This window comes from Myodes glareolus, chromosome 12 (genome assembly GCF_982192425.1).
Source record: "Myodes glareolus chromosome 12, mMyoGla1.1, whole genome shotgun sequence".
NCBI lineage: Eukaryota > Metazoa > Chordata > Mammalia > Rodentia > Cricetidae > Myodes > Myodes glareolus.
This window is the reverse complement of record NC_142037.1, coordinates 20011286-20025360: the sequence shown is the minus strand read 5'-3', so window position 1 is coordinate 20025360 and position 14075 is coordinate 20011286. Positions and strand designations below refer to the sequence as shown.

At 39.6% G+C, this 14075-nt stretch overlaps 1 pseudogene and 1 gene segment (V, D, J or C); one reads left to right on the top strand and one right to left on the bottom strand.

The window, feature by feature from the left end:
- The window catches only part of LOC125415264 (large ribosomal subunit protein eL28 pseudogene), an 82725-nt pseudogene that overhangs the window by 6637 nt on the left and 62013 nt on the right, over positions 1-14075 (bottom strand). The gene's annotated exons all lie outside the window — the stretch shown is intronic.
- LOC125415306 (T cell receptor alpha variable 9-1-like) lies at positions 7324-8673 on the top strand. The segment is given in 2 exon segments: positions 7324-7489; positions 7629-8673. Coding segments are annotated over 2 exon segments (381 nt in total).

The following is a 14075-nucleotide window of genomic DNA, read 5'->3' as shown; positions in this document are numbered from 1 at the left end:
AGTGAGCGACCCCAGACTCAGAAAGAGAATATGATATGTAATCATTTATAATTGGATATTATCAGTCAAGTAAATTATAATTATGTCATAATACACAGACCCAGAGAGACTAAGTAACAAAGAAAGAAGACTTGTTGCAGGAATGCATGGGTCTTCCTGAGAAGGGAAAGAGAAATTGAAAAACATTGATCTTCACATGTCCTATCTGACTACAATGCAATAAAACATAAAATTAGCAGCAACCAGATCTCTAGTAAACACAAAAATCCATGAAGATTAAAGTTCTCATTATTTGAACTGACCAATCCATGTGTGGGGAAAAGATTTTTATTATAGATAGGAAAGAGAGTATAGTCAGAGACCTCTGTGGACATTCAAAGCAGCCATGGCTACAACCTTGGGGCAGAGAGAAAAGGGGCAGACTGCCAAGGGCTATAGATACCTATGTTGGGAACAGAAAGAATAACAGATGGAAAAAACATCCTGGGTTATAAAGAAAAACCTTGAGTAGCAGGGTGCATGGAGGGAATCCTTTGAAGTGGAGCAACCTGAAAATTTGTGCTGGGGAGGTGAGAAAAGCCAGGAGGCTCTAGAGTAGACTTTGGTAACATATGTCAATAGGGACCCCAGGACCCTGGATATTAGCATGACTTTAGTATGCATGATAGTTACATATCAACAGGGAGTTAGGTGTCTAATCAGTCAGAGGAGGGGGAAATAGGAAGTGGTTCTTCCTGGCAGATAGAAACCCTTTTCACATGTTTCTCAGAACTGAGAAACGTACCTACAAGCAATCATTCTGAGCTAAAGACAGGCTGTCAACTTGGACTTAGTCATTGGGTCTCTCTTTTTGGGATGCTTGGGGATTTTCTTCAGACCTAACAAATACTAAAGATTCAGGCCAGAAAGCAGACATATAAGTAACATTATAAGGATGGCACAGGTTAAAATTAGGAATATAAGAATATATGTATACATATAAATATGCCTGTAAACACACATAAGCACATACATTTTTGAACACAGAAATATATACATGCATATATGTGCATATATGTAGTTGCAATTATTAAAACAAGAGGCCTTGAATTTGAAGAGAGTATGGTGGAGAATATGAGAAGGTTTGAGGGAGGAAAGGAAAGTAGGAAATGTTGGAATTATAATTTTAAAAATAAAAAAGTAAAATATTCATATAACCTAGTGCTATCATTTATAAACAGGTGGTGGGTGATTAGTCCCACAAGGGGAAGTGTTCTCATGAGAGGTGGAAGTGGGTCACCAGAGGCCTCAATGGGTCCCCTTGGGTGAGAGACAGACAGATACATTATGCCGAGAGAGAGTTTGAGTATAGAGTTTATTTAGTGAGTTATGGAGAGGAAAGGGAAGGGGGAAAGGGCAAGAGGAGAAAAGCTGGGAAGAAGGGAGAAAGGCAGAAGCTGCCTTTCCAGAAGAAGGGCAGAGAGAGAGAGACAGAGACAGAGACTACTTGCCTCAGCAGAAGTGGGGAGGTTGGGAGTAGTCAGAGCTTGTCTCTTAAAGGAATAGGGTACCCAGGTGACAGACCAGGCCAGCAGATTACAGCACTAGGGAGTATGTATGCACTCTATGAGTCACCTGAAACATGGAACTCAGAGCCTAGGTATAGCAGACATTTTTCTTTAGAGGGATTTGTGTCATGGATTTATGTCATGGGCTTCCTTCCAGCTTTTTGTGTGTGTTTGTATCCTTTACCTTCTCTAGTATGAATGGCTCCCAGATAGTTAAGAATATTAGGCATGAATGCTTACTCCTAGCATGCAATGCTTCACAAGGATCCAGGAGAAAATGAACTGGAGAAAAGAAGAAAATTATTACTTCAGTTGCATTCGTCTCTGGGTTCTTCTTATCCCAAGGGTCACAATATTTTTGTCTGCTGCCTTACAGAATCAACTATGTTCTGATTGTTTCCTCAGGATTCATTGTGCTCCAGATAGTGACTCAAGTTCACCCATGGACCTCCAGACAGGAATGGGAAGCAGTCACCCTGGATGATTCATAGGAGCCAAGGAAGATCAACTTCTAAATTTTATTGAAATGAGCAAGTTTCCCTTGGAGAAATGTCTTCTGTCTTCCTCATTTGTCAGAGTTCTTATGGTTAGGGTGCAAAGAATAGTTGATATTCTTTTAACCTCCAGAAAACAGCCATTTCTATCAACTCCACTCTTCCTTTCAGTTGGAGCATTCAAGGAAGTATTTCTGTGCTCTCCTGGAGCATAGGAGTGACAGTTAAACTCAACAAAATCCCAGGAGCTCCCTATGAGGCAGAGGCTGCTTCAGGAAAACCCCTCTGATGTATACCTGCAGAATGAAGACAAGTGATTAATTATGTCTATTTTATCCGTTGTCTGGACCAGAGGATTTGTTTACAAGTAAAACATCTTTTGGAAACAGGAATTAGGAAAAACTTTCTTCAGATATTCTGTCTTGAGTATTTGACTTAAAAAATAGAACATAAAAGAGACATATAAATTTACCTAAAGGTGAAGAGCTTGCACCATTATAATTTAAACTGTTAGTTACAATTACAAATGATCAGAATACCAATTTAAATGTAATAACTAGGAAAGAAAATTACTTACTTGGCTCTTATACCTTATGTCTGCTTTAGTCATAATCAGAGATACAGAATCATGAGTAATATATAATAAAAGACTATGAAAGGGTTAGATATGTGTAGCCAGAGTGCATGGCTCAGTCTTTGGAAAAATCATTGTCTTTGCAAATAAATTGAGCCTGAACTTACTGAACATTGGCTAAGCTAACATAAAGGAAAAAAAAAGTTTTGAAGATGCCAGTACACAGACAAACTGTGACTTAGAAATTATGGAGATACCAAGAAGAATAATTATAACAGTAAAGGAAAGGTGAATGTCCTTCAACTTCTTGAATGTCATTTGGGAGATTACCTCCAGATGCAGTAGTGTGATTTAAGACCATGTACCCATGTACTTAGCCCAAGGTAGATAAAGCTGAAAGTGAAAGGAGGAGGAGTTGTTAGTTAACAATAAGATGAGCTGGCAGGTTGGTGACAGCAAGTGGCTCTCCTAGTGTCTGAAATCCTGAACCCCTTTGGCAAGCAAGAGATGGGGTTGTTGCATGGTTGTAGCATGCCTATCTTGAAAGTGTTACATGACTTCTTTTATTCCTATCTCAGAGGCAGAGAAATACAGAGAAGTCTGTAAGTTAGTTCTGGTAATTATGCCTCCAATATGGAAGCAGAGATGACATAAAGCAGACAAAAGTAACAATTATCAATTTGGTACCCATGCACACTTTCTTTAACCATCGTTACATTCAAATAAGGAAAATAGAGGAGTTACAGTTCCTGCTAATATTGTACAACCATTATTCATTCAGCAACAGGCTTGCATAGCCTCTACCCTAAGGAGAATACAAAGTTCTTCTCTCACCTCTTCTAGTGGAGCCCATACTTCCATTGGTATCCTGTAGTTTACTGGGATCTAATAAGAGTTAAGACTGTCATTAGAATATTTTGTTCTGCTATATACTGGCAAATGGGAAGAGTGAATAATGATTAAAACTCACAAATGTAGCCAAATGAAAGTGAGAAAGAAATTCCATAATAATTGTGTCAAGCTTTTGTCACTATGACAAATGAAAAATTTGTTAGAAGGAAGAAAGATTTTGAGTCATGCTATCTTATACTTCAGTCCATAATTTTCTTTTAGTCCCAGATGTCTTAAAGTTAAGTGGGAATAAAGGTTTCTCTTTCAGAAGAATGACATTGCTATTGGCCACAGTCTACACTACCTTCATTAGACTGCCCAACAACCAAGCACTCAAAATTGCTGTATAATAATGTGTTTACGTCAACCTGTTTCCATGGTTTCTGTTTCTCTGGGCTGTGCTTCATTGGTGCTCCCCTAAGGAGTCCATGCTTCATGTAAATTTTCTTTTACTGTTTTCTTAAATCTTAAACCTTTCAAGGTGTGTGTGTGTGTGTGTGTGTGTGTGTGTTATAAATACCTTCATTATTCATCTTACTTTCATCTACAGATGTTCCAGGCTGTGATTTACCAAACTTTAGTTCAAAATAGTTTCTAATGCCTGCTGTGGGACAATGGTCTTTATCCTGTCACTTGTATTTTAAATGAACACTGATTGGCCAGTAGCCAGGCAAGAAGTATAGGTGGGGTGACCAGGCAGCAAGTAGAGGTGGGATGACAAGATTTATGAGAAGAGGAAAGAGTCACCCAGACACAGAGGAAGTCAGACACAGAGCAAGCAAGATGTGACTGCCTCGCCAAAAAAGATACCAAGCCACGTGACTAACACAGACAAGAATTATGGGCTAATATAAGTTATAAGAGTTAATAAGTAAAGCCTGAGCTAATGGGCCAGCCAGCATTTATTTAAAATAAATGACATGGTACAGAGCATTGTCCCACAGCAAATGCCCCTGGGTTACTTGAAAATGTGTTATTTAATTTCCAAATACTTGGTCATATTTTGCCATTCGTCATGCTTGTGACAGATTTCTACACTATTTTGTGGCCAGCAAACACAAGGCTTGAAAATTCAATCTCTTCAGGTTCACTGGTGTATTTTAGACTGTCTGAGTGTATGGTCTGTCTAAGTGAGCATTGCTTATACACTGGTAAAAAAAAAAACACATTGCATTGGTGAGTGTAATGATCAGTAGAGAAGTCAATTTGGTCTAATTGATTGCTCTAATCTAGTGTCAGTTTTTATCTTGTCAGATTAGCTACTTGGAAGTGTGTACTGTAATCTTTAACTGTGATTGTAGATTTATCTTATTTTAATTTTCTCTACTTTTTCTTCATGCATTTTATGATCATTTCATTAAGGGAATAGACAGAGACTATCATCTCTTCTTAACCAAGGACTCTTTACTCATTGTAAAATGAGTCCTTCATCTCAGAATACTACTCGTTTTGATTTAACAGCTAATCTTTTAGTCCCAGATATCTTAAAGGTGAAGAGGAAAGAAAACACCTCTGTATCAGAAGAATGGCATGGCAATTACCTGCAATCAATACTACCTTCATTAGACTACCTAACTTCCACCCATTTAAAACTGCTGGATACTAATGTGTCTAGGTCGAGCTGTTCCCATGTTTTCAGTCTACTGTTTCTTCGATGGTGTGTCATCTCATTTCTTTCTAGACCAAACGATGTTGGGTCTATTCTATTCTCCATACTACATTATCAATGGTGCTTATCTGAAGTCACTGAATCTTCACAGTTCTGCTTGAAATAGATAAGTTTGTTTCATTTTTTAAGTGAAGAATTAACATTTGAAACTAATATTTTATGTGTCCTTTTTTGTTTTGTTTTGTTTTTCATTTCAACAAAGTCACTCTCTTCATATCCTACTGGAGCTCCCCTTGATTGGATGCTCACTGACAGCAAAGATGTGTCTACATAGGTGACGGCTATGGTAGGGGCACAGTGAGAGGGCACTGCATCTGAATTGTAAGAGCAGGTGTAGACTTCTTCTCTAAGAAGAAATATACAGGCAAACACTTTGCTAATGATTTCTTTGTTCTAAGTTAAACCAGGGGTGTACTTGGGTTAGAGAGGTGAGGAAGAAATGGGGGAGAGATATGGGAGAGTAAGGGGAAGAAAATGGGAAGGACATCTCAGAACCAAGAACCATCTGGCCAAAAAGATACGACTGAATTTCAAATTGATTTCCTTTATTCTGGTTCTCTGAAAAAAATGCTAATGATGAAATGACGGGGAGGGTAGAGTTTTCTCTGGTTTCCAGGATTCAACAAAACACACTTTAGAGATCCAGTCTCTTTTGACTATGCTTCAGGAGACGGTGACAGCAGGGCTGCTTGCAGTTTATGCTTTAATACTCAAGTTGTAATGACCTCTAATTTAATTGTTTTTCTACGTGATCATTATTTTTTCTAAAGAAAATTGCCTTTCAATTATGCATGGCCTATTTTTCATTAGGTTAGGACTCAACACAGCACAGATTAGCTTAGAAACATGAGGTTCTCTAGACAGAACACATGGATTTGCTTCAGAGCGTTTATCCTGCACTGACCGCCAGAGGGCGACATTACACCGGCTCGAGGCTTCCTCCATTTCTGCAGTTGAGCCCCATTTTCAACTCAGTTGCTCCCTGATTCTGACTGAGTCCCTAGACCATTTGATAAGTGAAGAATTGAAGACAGTCAGAGACAGAAAGTTCTCAGGACTAGGATCTCATCTGCAGTACTTTTTATTGCTTGTTTCTTTCTTTCTTTCTTCCTTTATTTATTTAATTATATATAAAAATTTCCACTTCCTCCCCTCCTCCCAATACCCTCCCACTCCTCCCACTCCCTCTTCTCCTCCCTCTCCAGTCCTAAGAGCAGTCAGGGTTTCCTGCCCTGTGGGAAGTTCAAGTTCCTCCCCTCGCCCTCCAGGTCTAGGAAGGTGAGCATTCAAACAGACTAGGATCCCAAAAAACCAGTACATGCAGAAGTAACAAGTCCCAGTGCCATAATCAATGGCTTCTCAGTCAGCCCCCATGTCAGCCACATTCAGAGAATCCGGTTTGCTCACATGCTCGTTCAGTCCCAGTCCAGCTGGTCTTGGTGAGCTCTCATTAGATCAGACCCCTTGTATCAGAGGGTGAACACACCCTTCGCGGTCCTTTGCATTCATCTATACAAGGAAGATGTCTAGACAGTATTTTGTCCTTTTGAAATTTCTCCTTGAAAAACTTTTAGTAAGTTGAATGTCTTTTGATAAATGTTAGAAATGTGAGGATCAAATGGCTATTTCAAGTAGTGACATTCCTTTAAACAAACAACATTAATTTATTAATTTAAGAAATATCTGGGCCTGGAGGGTGTCTCAGCCATTAAAGACTGGACTAATAACCAAAAATTTTTTTAAAAAATATCAGTTAGGCATCATTTAGTTTTATGACAACTGTCCAAGTGTAGGATCACACAATGAAAAAGTTTGTCTCTTTCCCCCAAAGTTATCTGGAAGTGATTAAATGTGAGATGACATTTCTTACTTGTGTGATTTTTCCATTGGATTACCACAAGGCCCATTCTGACAATGTAAAAAACTTAGAAATGTCATGGAATGGCATTCCCAGGTAAGGCAACATACAAGGTGCAAATGTGTCATCACAACCATTCTTCGGAATTACAAAAGCACTGCCCAATATCCACCAGGTGTCAGACAAAACAAAAGAGTTAAGACTGCCACTCAATCACTGACTTTTGAGAATTTAGGTCAACAATTTTCTGAGGTTAGAAAATTGCCTGAAAAGGAGGTTGGGGGTGTGTGCACCTATCTAACACATACACATTTCCTGTTTAACTCTTGGCTCACATTTATCCTTTCACTGTGACCTTAACCTTTCCTAACTTAAGAAATTAAGATTCATCCACTCCAGGGACTCAGAAGATGAACTCATTCCCAGAACTAGTGATTGCACTCTTCTTAATGTTTGGTAAGTGGAAGGACATATGGAGCTTCTGTCTTGTTCTATGATATTAATATAAATTTTAAGGACAGTTTTTCCTATGAGGCAGAATAGAGGTCATCACCAAGGCGACCTATACTGAATTGATATTAATTTATCCTTTTAGGAGAAAGCAATGGAGACTCAGTGACTCAGACAGAAGGCCAAGTGACACTCTCTGAAGGGACCTCTCTGACTGTGAACTGTTCCTATGAAACCAAACAGTACCCAGCCCTGCTCTGGTATGTGCAGTACCCCGGAGAAGGTCCACAGCTCCTCTTCAGAGTCTCGAAGGCCAACGATAAGGGAAGCAGCAGAGGGTTTGAAGCTACATATGATGAAGGATCCACTTCCTTTCACTTGCGGAAATCCTCAGTCCAAGAGTCAGATTCGGCTGTGTACTACTGTGCTTTGAGTGACACAGTAACAGAAACCACAGGGGGAGCTGAGCACAAACTCTGAGAAGCACAGGCCTGGCTGCTGAGTGTGTCTGAGATCACTCATTTACAGACCAGGGACAGATCTGCCATTATTGACACTCATCACACACTCAGGCACTGCTGCAGTGTAAACCATACAAATTAATTCTAAGAACACAGCAGTGAGAATGCCTTACTTTAGGCTTGATCAAAAAGAGTGAAGCAGTCACACACATAGTGATTTTCTTTGTTTTTGTTTTTGTTTTGTATTGCCACTAGCCCAGGCTGGCCTTGTACTCCTTATGAAGCTGAGGCTGACTTTGAACTCCTGTTCTTCCTGTCTGCACCTCCAGTGGGCTTGAGTTATAGGCATGAACCACTACACTAGGCTGAATTTTTGATGTCTTAAATGCAAAATCTCTTGTTGAATGAAGCCGTTTATGTATAAATCATCCCCTATAATTTCTAACCTCTGACCCTTACTCATGACATTCACAGAATTATCATGATTTATGAGGCTGCACATACTCCATACCTTTCTAGTGAAGTATACTAAGAAAGGGTTGACTTTTCTTTCTTCTCAGCATCTGATAATTTATTTGTGATTCATAAGAATTTTTATATTTGACTGTATTTAGAAATAGAAGCTCCTAGTGGAGACAGTCTGTATCTTGTGGAAATATGTTCCTGACATTTTGATTTGGCTTTCTTCATTCTTTTGTCCAAAAATATATAATAGTCTGCTGCCTCTTTCTTATGTTTCTTATGTTTTTTTTTTCAGTGTAATATTTAAGTTGTTGTGATATGTATAAAGGAAAATGATGCTGAATCTTGGGTTGCTTTGGTCCTGGGGAAAATGAACTAAGATGCTCTCAATTCTGTTAACAGGTCAAATGAAGAAAACTGAATTAAGCATTGAGAAAATTGGAGGTGACCTTGTTAGGAGAAAGAAACTTGGACTGTGGTGAACTTGTGATATAATACAGTCTAGAATTAGATAGAATGGTATAGACAGCTAGTCCAAAGAGAGATTTTGTCGTCCTTGAAGAAAATTGGTGATAAATGGGTGAATATTTACATGTTAATGGGAGAAAATACTACTTCCTTCTATAGTGTATTGCAAGAAACCAAAGGGTCCCCAGATTCAACATGTAACAACAAGTTGTGAAGCATGAAGCATTTTTCAAAAATATATTCTATTTGGATGGTTGTGTGTGTGTGTGTGTGTGTGTGTGTGTATGTGTGTGTGTGTGTGTGTGTGTGTGTAAGTGCACATGTCTGCAGAGGACAGAAGAGGACATCAAATACCCTAGAGCCGAAGTTGCTCTAGGTTGGGTTCTCTGCAAGAAAAGCAAGTGTTCTGAACCACTGAACCATCGCCCCAGGCCAAGTAAAACATATTTAAGCATAGAGATAAATTGTAATGGCATGAGTTGAACAAATCTTTCTTAGTTATGATAACAAAGGGATAAGAAACAGAGAAGAAAAATTACAAAGTGAAGATAAAATAGTTAGTCCCCATTGTAGTGAAAAACAAATATTATTTTAACGTTTTTTCAGGACTAGAAATTAAACTGAGGCACCCTGAATGCTAGGCAATGCACTATTGAGCTATAACCCTAGCAATAAAATGTTTATCCTTTAAAGTATAACACTGAGAAAGTGAAAAGGCAATCCCAAAGTTGAAGGAAATGTTTGCAAATCATGTACCTGTTGAGGCTATGTCAAACAGAATGTATAAGCACATCATTATTTTTATTAAATGAATTCTCTCACACAGGACTTGTTGACCACAATCTTCTCTCACACCCCACTTTACAGGTACTCCAACTTCCCCTGCCCCTCAGATCTGCTGTTTTTCAGGTTCCCTCCAGAATCCAGCAGGCCTCCCAGTGATTATCAATTGAACATGGCACAAAAAGAGACAATAAGATTGGGCATAAACCCTCATATCAAAACTGAATAAGACAAGCCAGTAGAAGTAAAAGGATCCCATGAGTAGGAATATAATCAGAGACACCCCCAGTCTCATTGTAAGGAGTCCAACAAAAACCTCAAGCTAAACAACCACAGCATATATACAGAGGACCTAGCACAGATCCATATAGGCTATGTGGTTTCCACTTCAGTCTCTGTGGCTCCCTATGAACTCTGCACAGTTCATTCTGTAGGTTGTGTTCTATTGGTGTCCTCAACAAATCACATTCCTACAATCCTTCTTCCCCCCCACTTCTGCAGGGTTTCTTGAGCTCTCCACCTAATTTCTGTGAATCTGTGCATTAGCTCCAATCAGGAACTGGAGGAAGCCTCTCTGATGGTGATTGGGTAAGGCACTGATCCTATGAGTATAGCGGAATATTATTAGAAATCATTTAATTGACTTCATTTTTAGTCAGTCTCGTTTGATTCTACCTGAGGTCACTGAGCCATAGAGCTTCTGGGCCCTGGCCATCTAGACTGATGGTTATGGTTTCCCTCTCGAGGATGGTGTGGGCCTCAAGTTAGATTAGTCATTGGTTGGCCACTCCCACAAGCTCTGAACTAATAATGCTCTAAAGAATCTTGCAGATTGGACCGATTGTGGGTGGAAGGTTTGTCTGGATTGGTGTTCAATTCCCACCAGTGAGCACCTTGCCTGGTTACAGAAGAGGCTGGTCCAGGCTCCTTCAGTATTAGGATAGTCCTCACTAGAGTCACCTTGTATGTTCCAGGAATTTTCTCCTGCACTAGGTTTTCATATTGTTCTTGAAATGTCCACCTACTCCAGTTGTCTCTCTCAACACTCTCTCTCTCAGTCCTTCTCTCCCCGACCTGATTCTTTTTGCTCCCACCCCCATGTGCCCCAGTCAATCCACAAAATCTATTCAATTTCCCCTTCCCAGGGAAATCCTTGCAATCCTTATAATCCTTGCAAGCCCCTGCCCCCCACGCTTCAGTCTTCCTTGTTTCTTAGCCTCTCTGTGTCTGTGGATTGTAGGATGATTATCCTTTACTTAACAGTTAATATTCACTTATAAGTGAGTACATTCCATGTTTGTCTTTCTGTGTCTGGGTTACCTCTCTCAGGGTGCTTTCTTTCTAGTTGTATCCATTTACCTGCAAATTTCATGGTGTCATTTTATTCTAACAGGTGAGTAACACTGCATCGTGCAAACATATCACATTTTCTTTATCCATTCTTCAGTCAAAAGAAATAAAGATTGCTTCCATTTTCTGGCTATCATAAATGAAGCTGCTATTAACATAGCTGAGTAAATGTTCTTATGGTAGGATGGGGCATCTTTTGGGTATATGCCCAAGAGTGTTATAGCTGGATCTTTAGTAGATTGATTCCCAATTTTGTGAGTAACCACCATATTGATTTCCATAGTGGGTTTACAAGTTTGCACTGCCACCAGCAATTGATATGTGTTCTCCTTGCTTCACATCCTCAACAGCATGAGCTGCCATTTGTGGCTTTGACCTTAGCCATTCTGACAGGTAAGATGGAATCTCAAATTAGTTTTGACTTGCATTTCCATGATGGCTAAGAATGGTGAACATTTTTTGAAGTGTTTCTCAGCCATTTCAGATTCCTCTAATGAGAATTCTCTGCTTAGGACTATATCCATTTTTAATTGGGATGTTTGGTTTATAGATATGTACTTTCCTGAGATCTTCATATATTATGGGTATAGGCCCTCAATCAGATGTGAAGTTGGTAAAAAAAAAGTTTTTCCATTCTGTAGGCTGTTCTATTCAGTCCATTTATCATTTTTCTATAGGAGGGCTACTGATGCTTTTTTTAATTGTGCAGCCAGCCATCACTGAAGGTGTTTATCTACTGTAGGAACTCCCTGGTAGGATTTTTCTGGTGGCTTATTATACAATCATATCATCTGCAAATAATGATACTTGGACTTCTTTCTTTATAACTTTATTCGTTTGAACTCTATGATAGCATGATGAGAAACTCAAAGTGGACAAGTGATTGAATACATGCCCCTGTATCAATCCATTCATGGTAGCACATGTTTCCAATTCCAGCACTCAGATTAGTTATTGAATATGGCTGCTTTTCTGTTTCACAGCTGCCCAGAATCCCAAAATGGTCACAAAGAAATCTGCATTAATTGCAATATCTTAAGCATATTTCTAGCTAGCTCTTATATCTTAAGTCAACCCATCTCTATTAATCTGTGCATCACCATGAGGTCATAGCCTACTGGCAATGTTTTGGCATCTGTCTCCTCCAGTGGCAGCTACATGGCATCTCTTTGACTCCACCTATTCTCTCCTTCTTGATTTGCTTGGAATTCCTGCCTTGCCCTATTCCGTGCTGCAATAGGCCCAAAGTAGCTTCTTTATTAAACAATGGTATTCACAGCATACAGAGGGGAATCCAACAACACCTCCCCTTTTCCCTCTAGATAAAAAGAAAGTTTTAACTCTAACATAGTAAAAATACATATAACAAAACAGTTATATAGCAAGAATTATAGTTACAATATTTATAGCTACTTTATTTTTTACCATAACTAAGGAAAACTAAAACTATTCTTCAAATCCATCAAAGGCCCCAGATGGATACAATATTACCTAAGTGAACAGGAAATGCATTGTAAGCAACTTCACAAACTCTAGAATTGACAGAGACATCTCGATGCCTGGACAGTCACCAGTTCTTCTGTAACATTGGGGCATCCATCTCAGGCTACAGACCCATAGTATCTGTCAGATGTTTCCATGAAGCAGGAAATTTCAAAGACAGCCCCATCTATATTGGCAGTTTGTCAGTAATTTTCTTATGTGTCCAGCAGAATGTCTGGTAGACTCTTTCATAAAGCAGGAACACTGAAGAACCATCTCACCTTTAGGCAATTCATCACGGGCAAGATGATAGCTGTCTTTACATGTCCAAGGGCCTAAAGACTGACATATACCTTATTATTAAGATCAGGGAGGAGGCACAGGGTAACACCCATTCTCAGTTTAGTTCCTGTCCTCCAGGGGGTGCAGTTTCCTAAGGCAGGCTCATTTCCTGTGTGATTTGTATCTGAAAGGAACTCATCCTTTCTCTGAGCTAACAATTCTTCATGCTAAACATCAAGACCATTTTCTAGATGACACTAAAGATGGACATTTCTCCAGGCTTTGTGACTGCAATACTCCTCATATTTGGTAAGTAAAGTGATTTAAATGGCAAAAGCTTTAGCTGTACATTGTCTAAGTGAATTATTCTCAGGGTGACACAAAACTCACTCTCCTTCTCTCTCCTCTCCTTGCACTCTAGGAAGGACCCGTGGAGACTCTGTGACTCAAACAGAAGATCAAATGGTCATCTCAGAAGGCAGGTTCCTGACAATAAACTGCACATATATACTCACAAACGTAGTGTCCCCTGCTCTTTTCTGGTATGTTCAATATCCTGGAGAAAGTCTACAGTTCCTTCTGAAAGTCATTACGGCTGGTGCAAAAGGAAGCAGCAGAGGTTTTGAAGCTACTTATGATAAAGGATCCAGCTCCTTCCACTTGCAGAAAGCCTCAGTTCAAGAATCTGACTCAGCTGTGTACTACTGCGCTCTGAGTGACACAGTGGCAGAAACTGCAGAGGGAGCAGAGCACAAACTAAAATGCAGCAGGTGGTCTGGCTGCTGAGCACTTGCTTTTGAAATCTCTTTGACTCAGTTCCTCATATCCTGTTCTATGTCACCTTATGCTTTGCTGTTGGTGGAAATCATAGAGAAGTTCTCACGCCATGCCACATAATTTCACAAACCATTTGAAGAATGAAATGGTCTCTGGGGCCTTATCTTAAGTTATTTTCCTGCAGTGCTGGAGAGAGAACACAGAGCCTTATTATGTCAGGCAAGTGGTCTGCCACTGAGCCACATCTTAAACCTTATCTATCTTCAGTCAATCCAATATACTGGAGAAACAGACATCTGCATAATGTGACCTAACAGCGTCTGAAAGGAAAGGTGTTGGAAAGCTGCAATCCTTCCCTGACAAAGCCCTGTCTAATACCTAAAGAAAGGAGGACTAGTAGGGACTCACACAAACAGCAACATGAATACCCGAAGGGAGGAACACTCATTGTGTAGAAGACAGATCACTATCTTAGTAAATCAGACAGAATTTCTTCTGTTTGGGGGGAGCTCATCATTTTTTCTCTT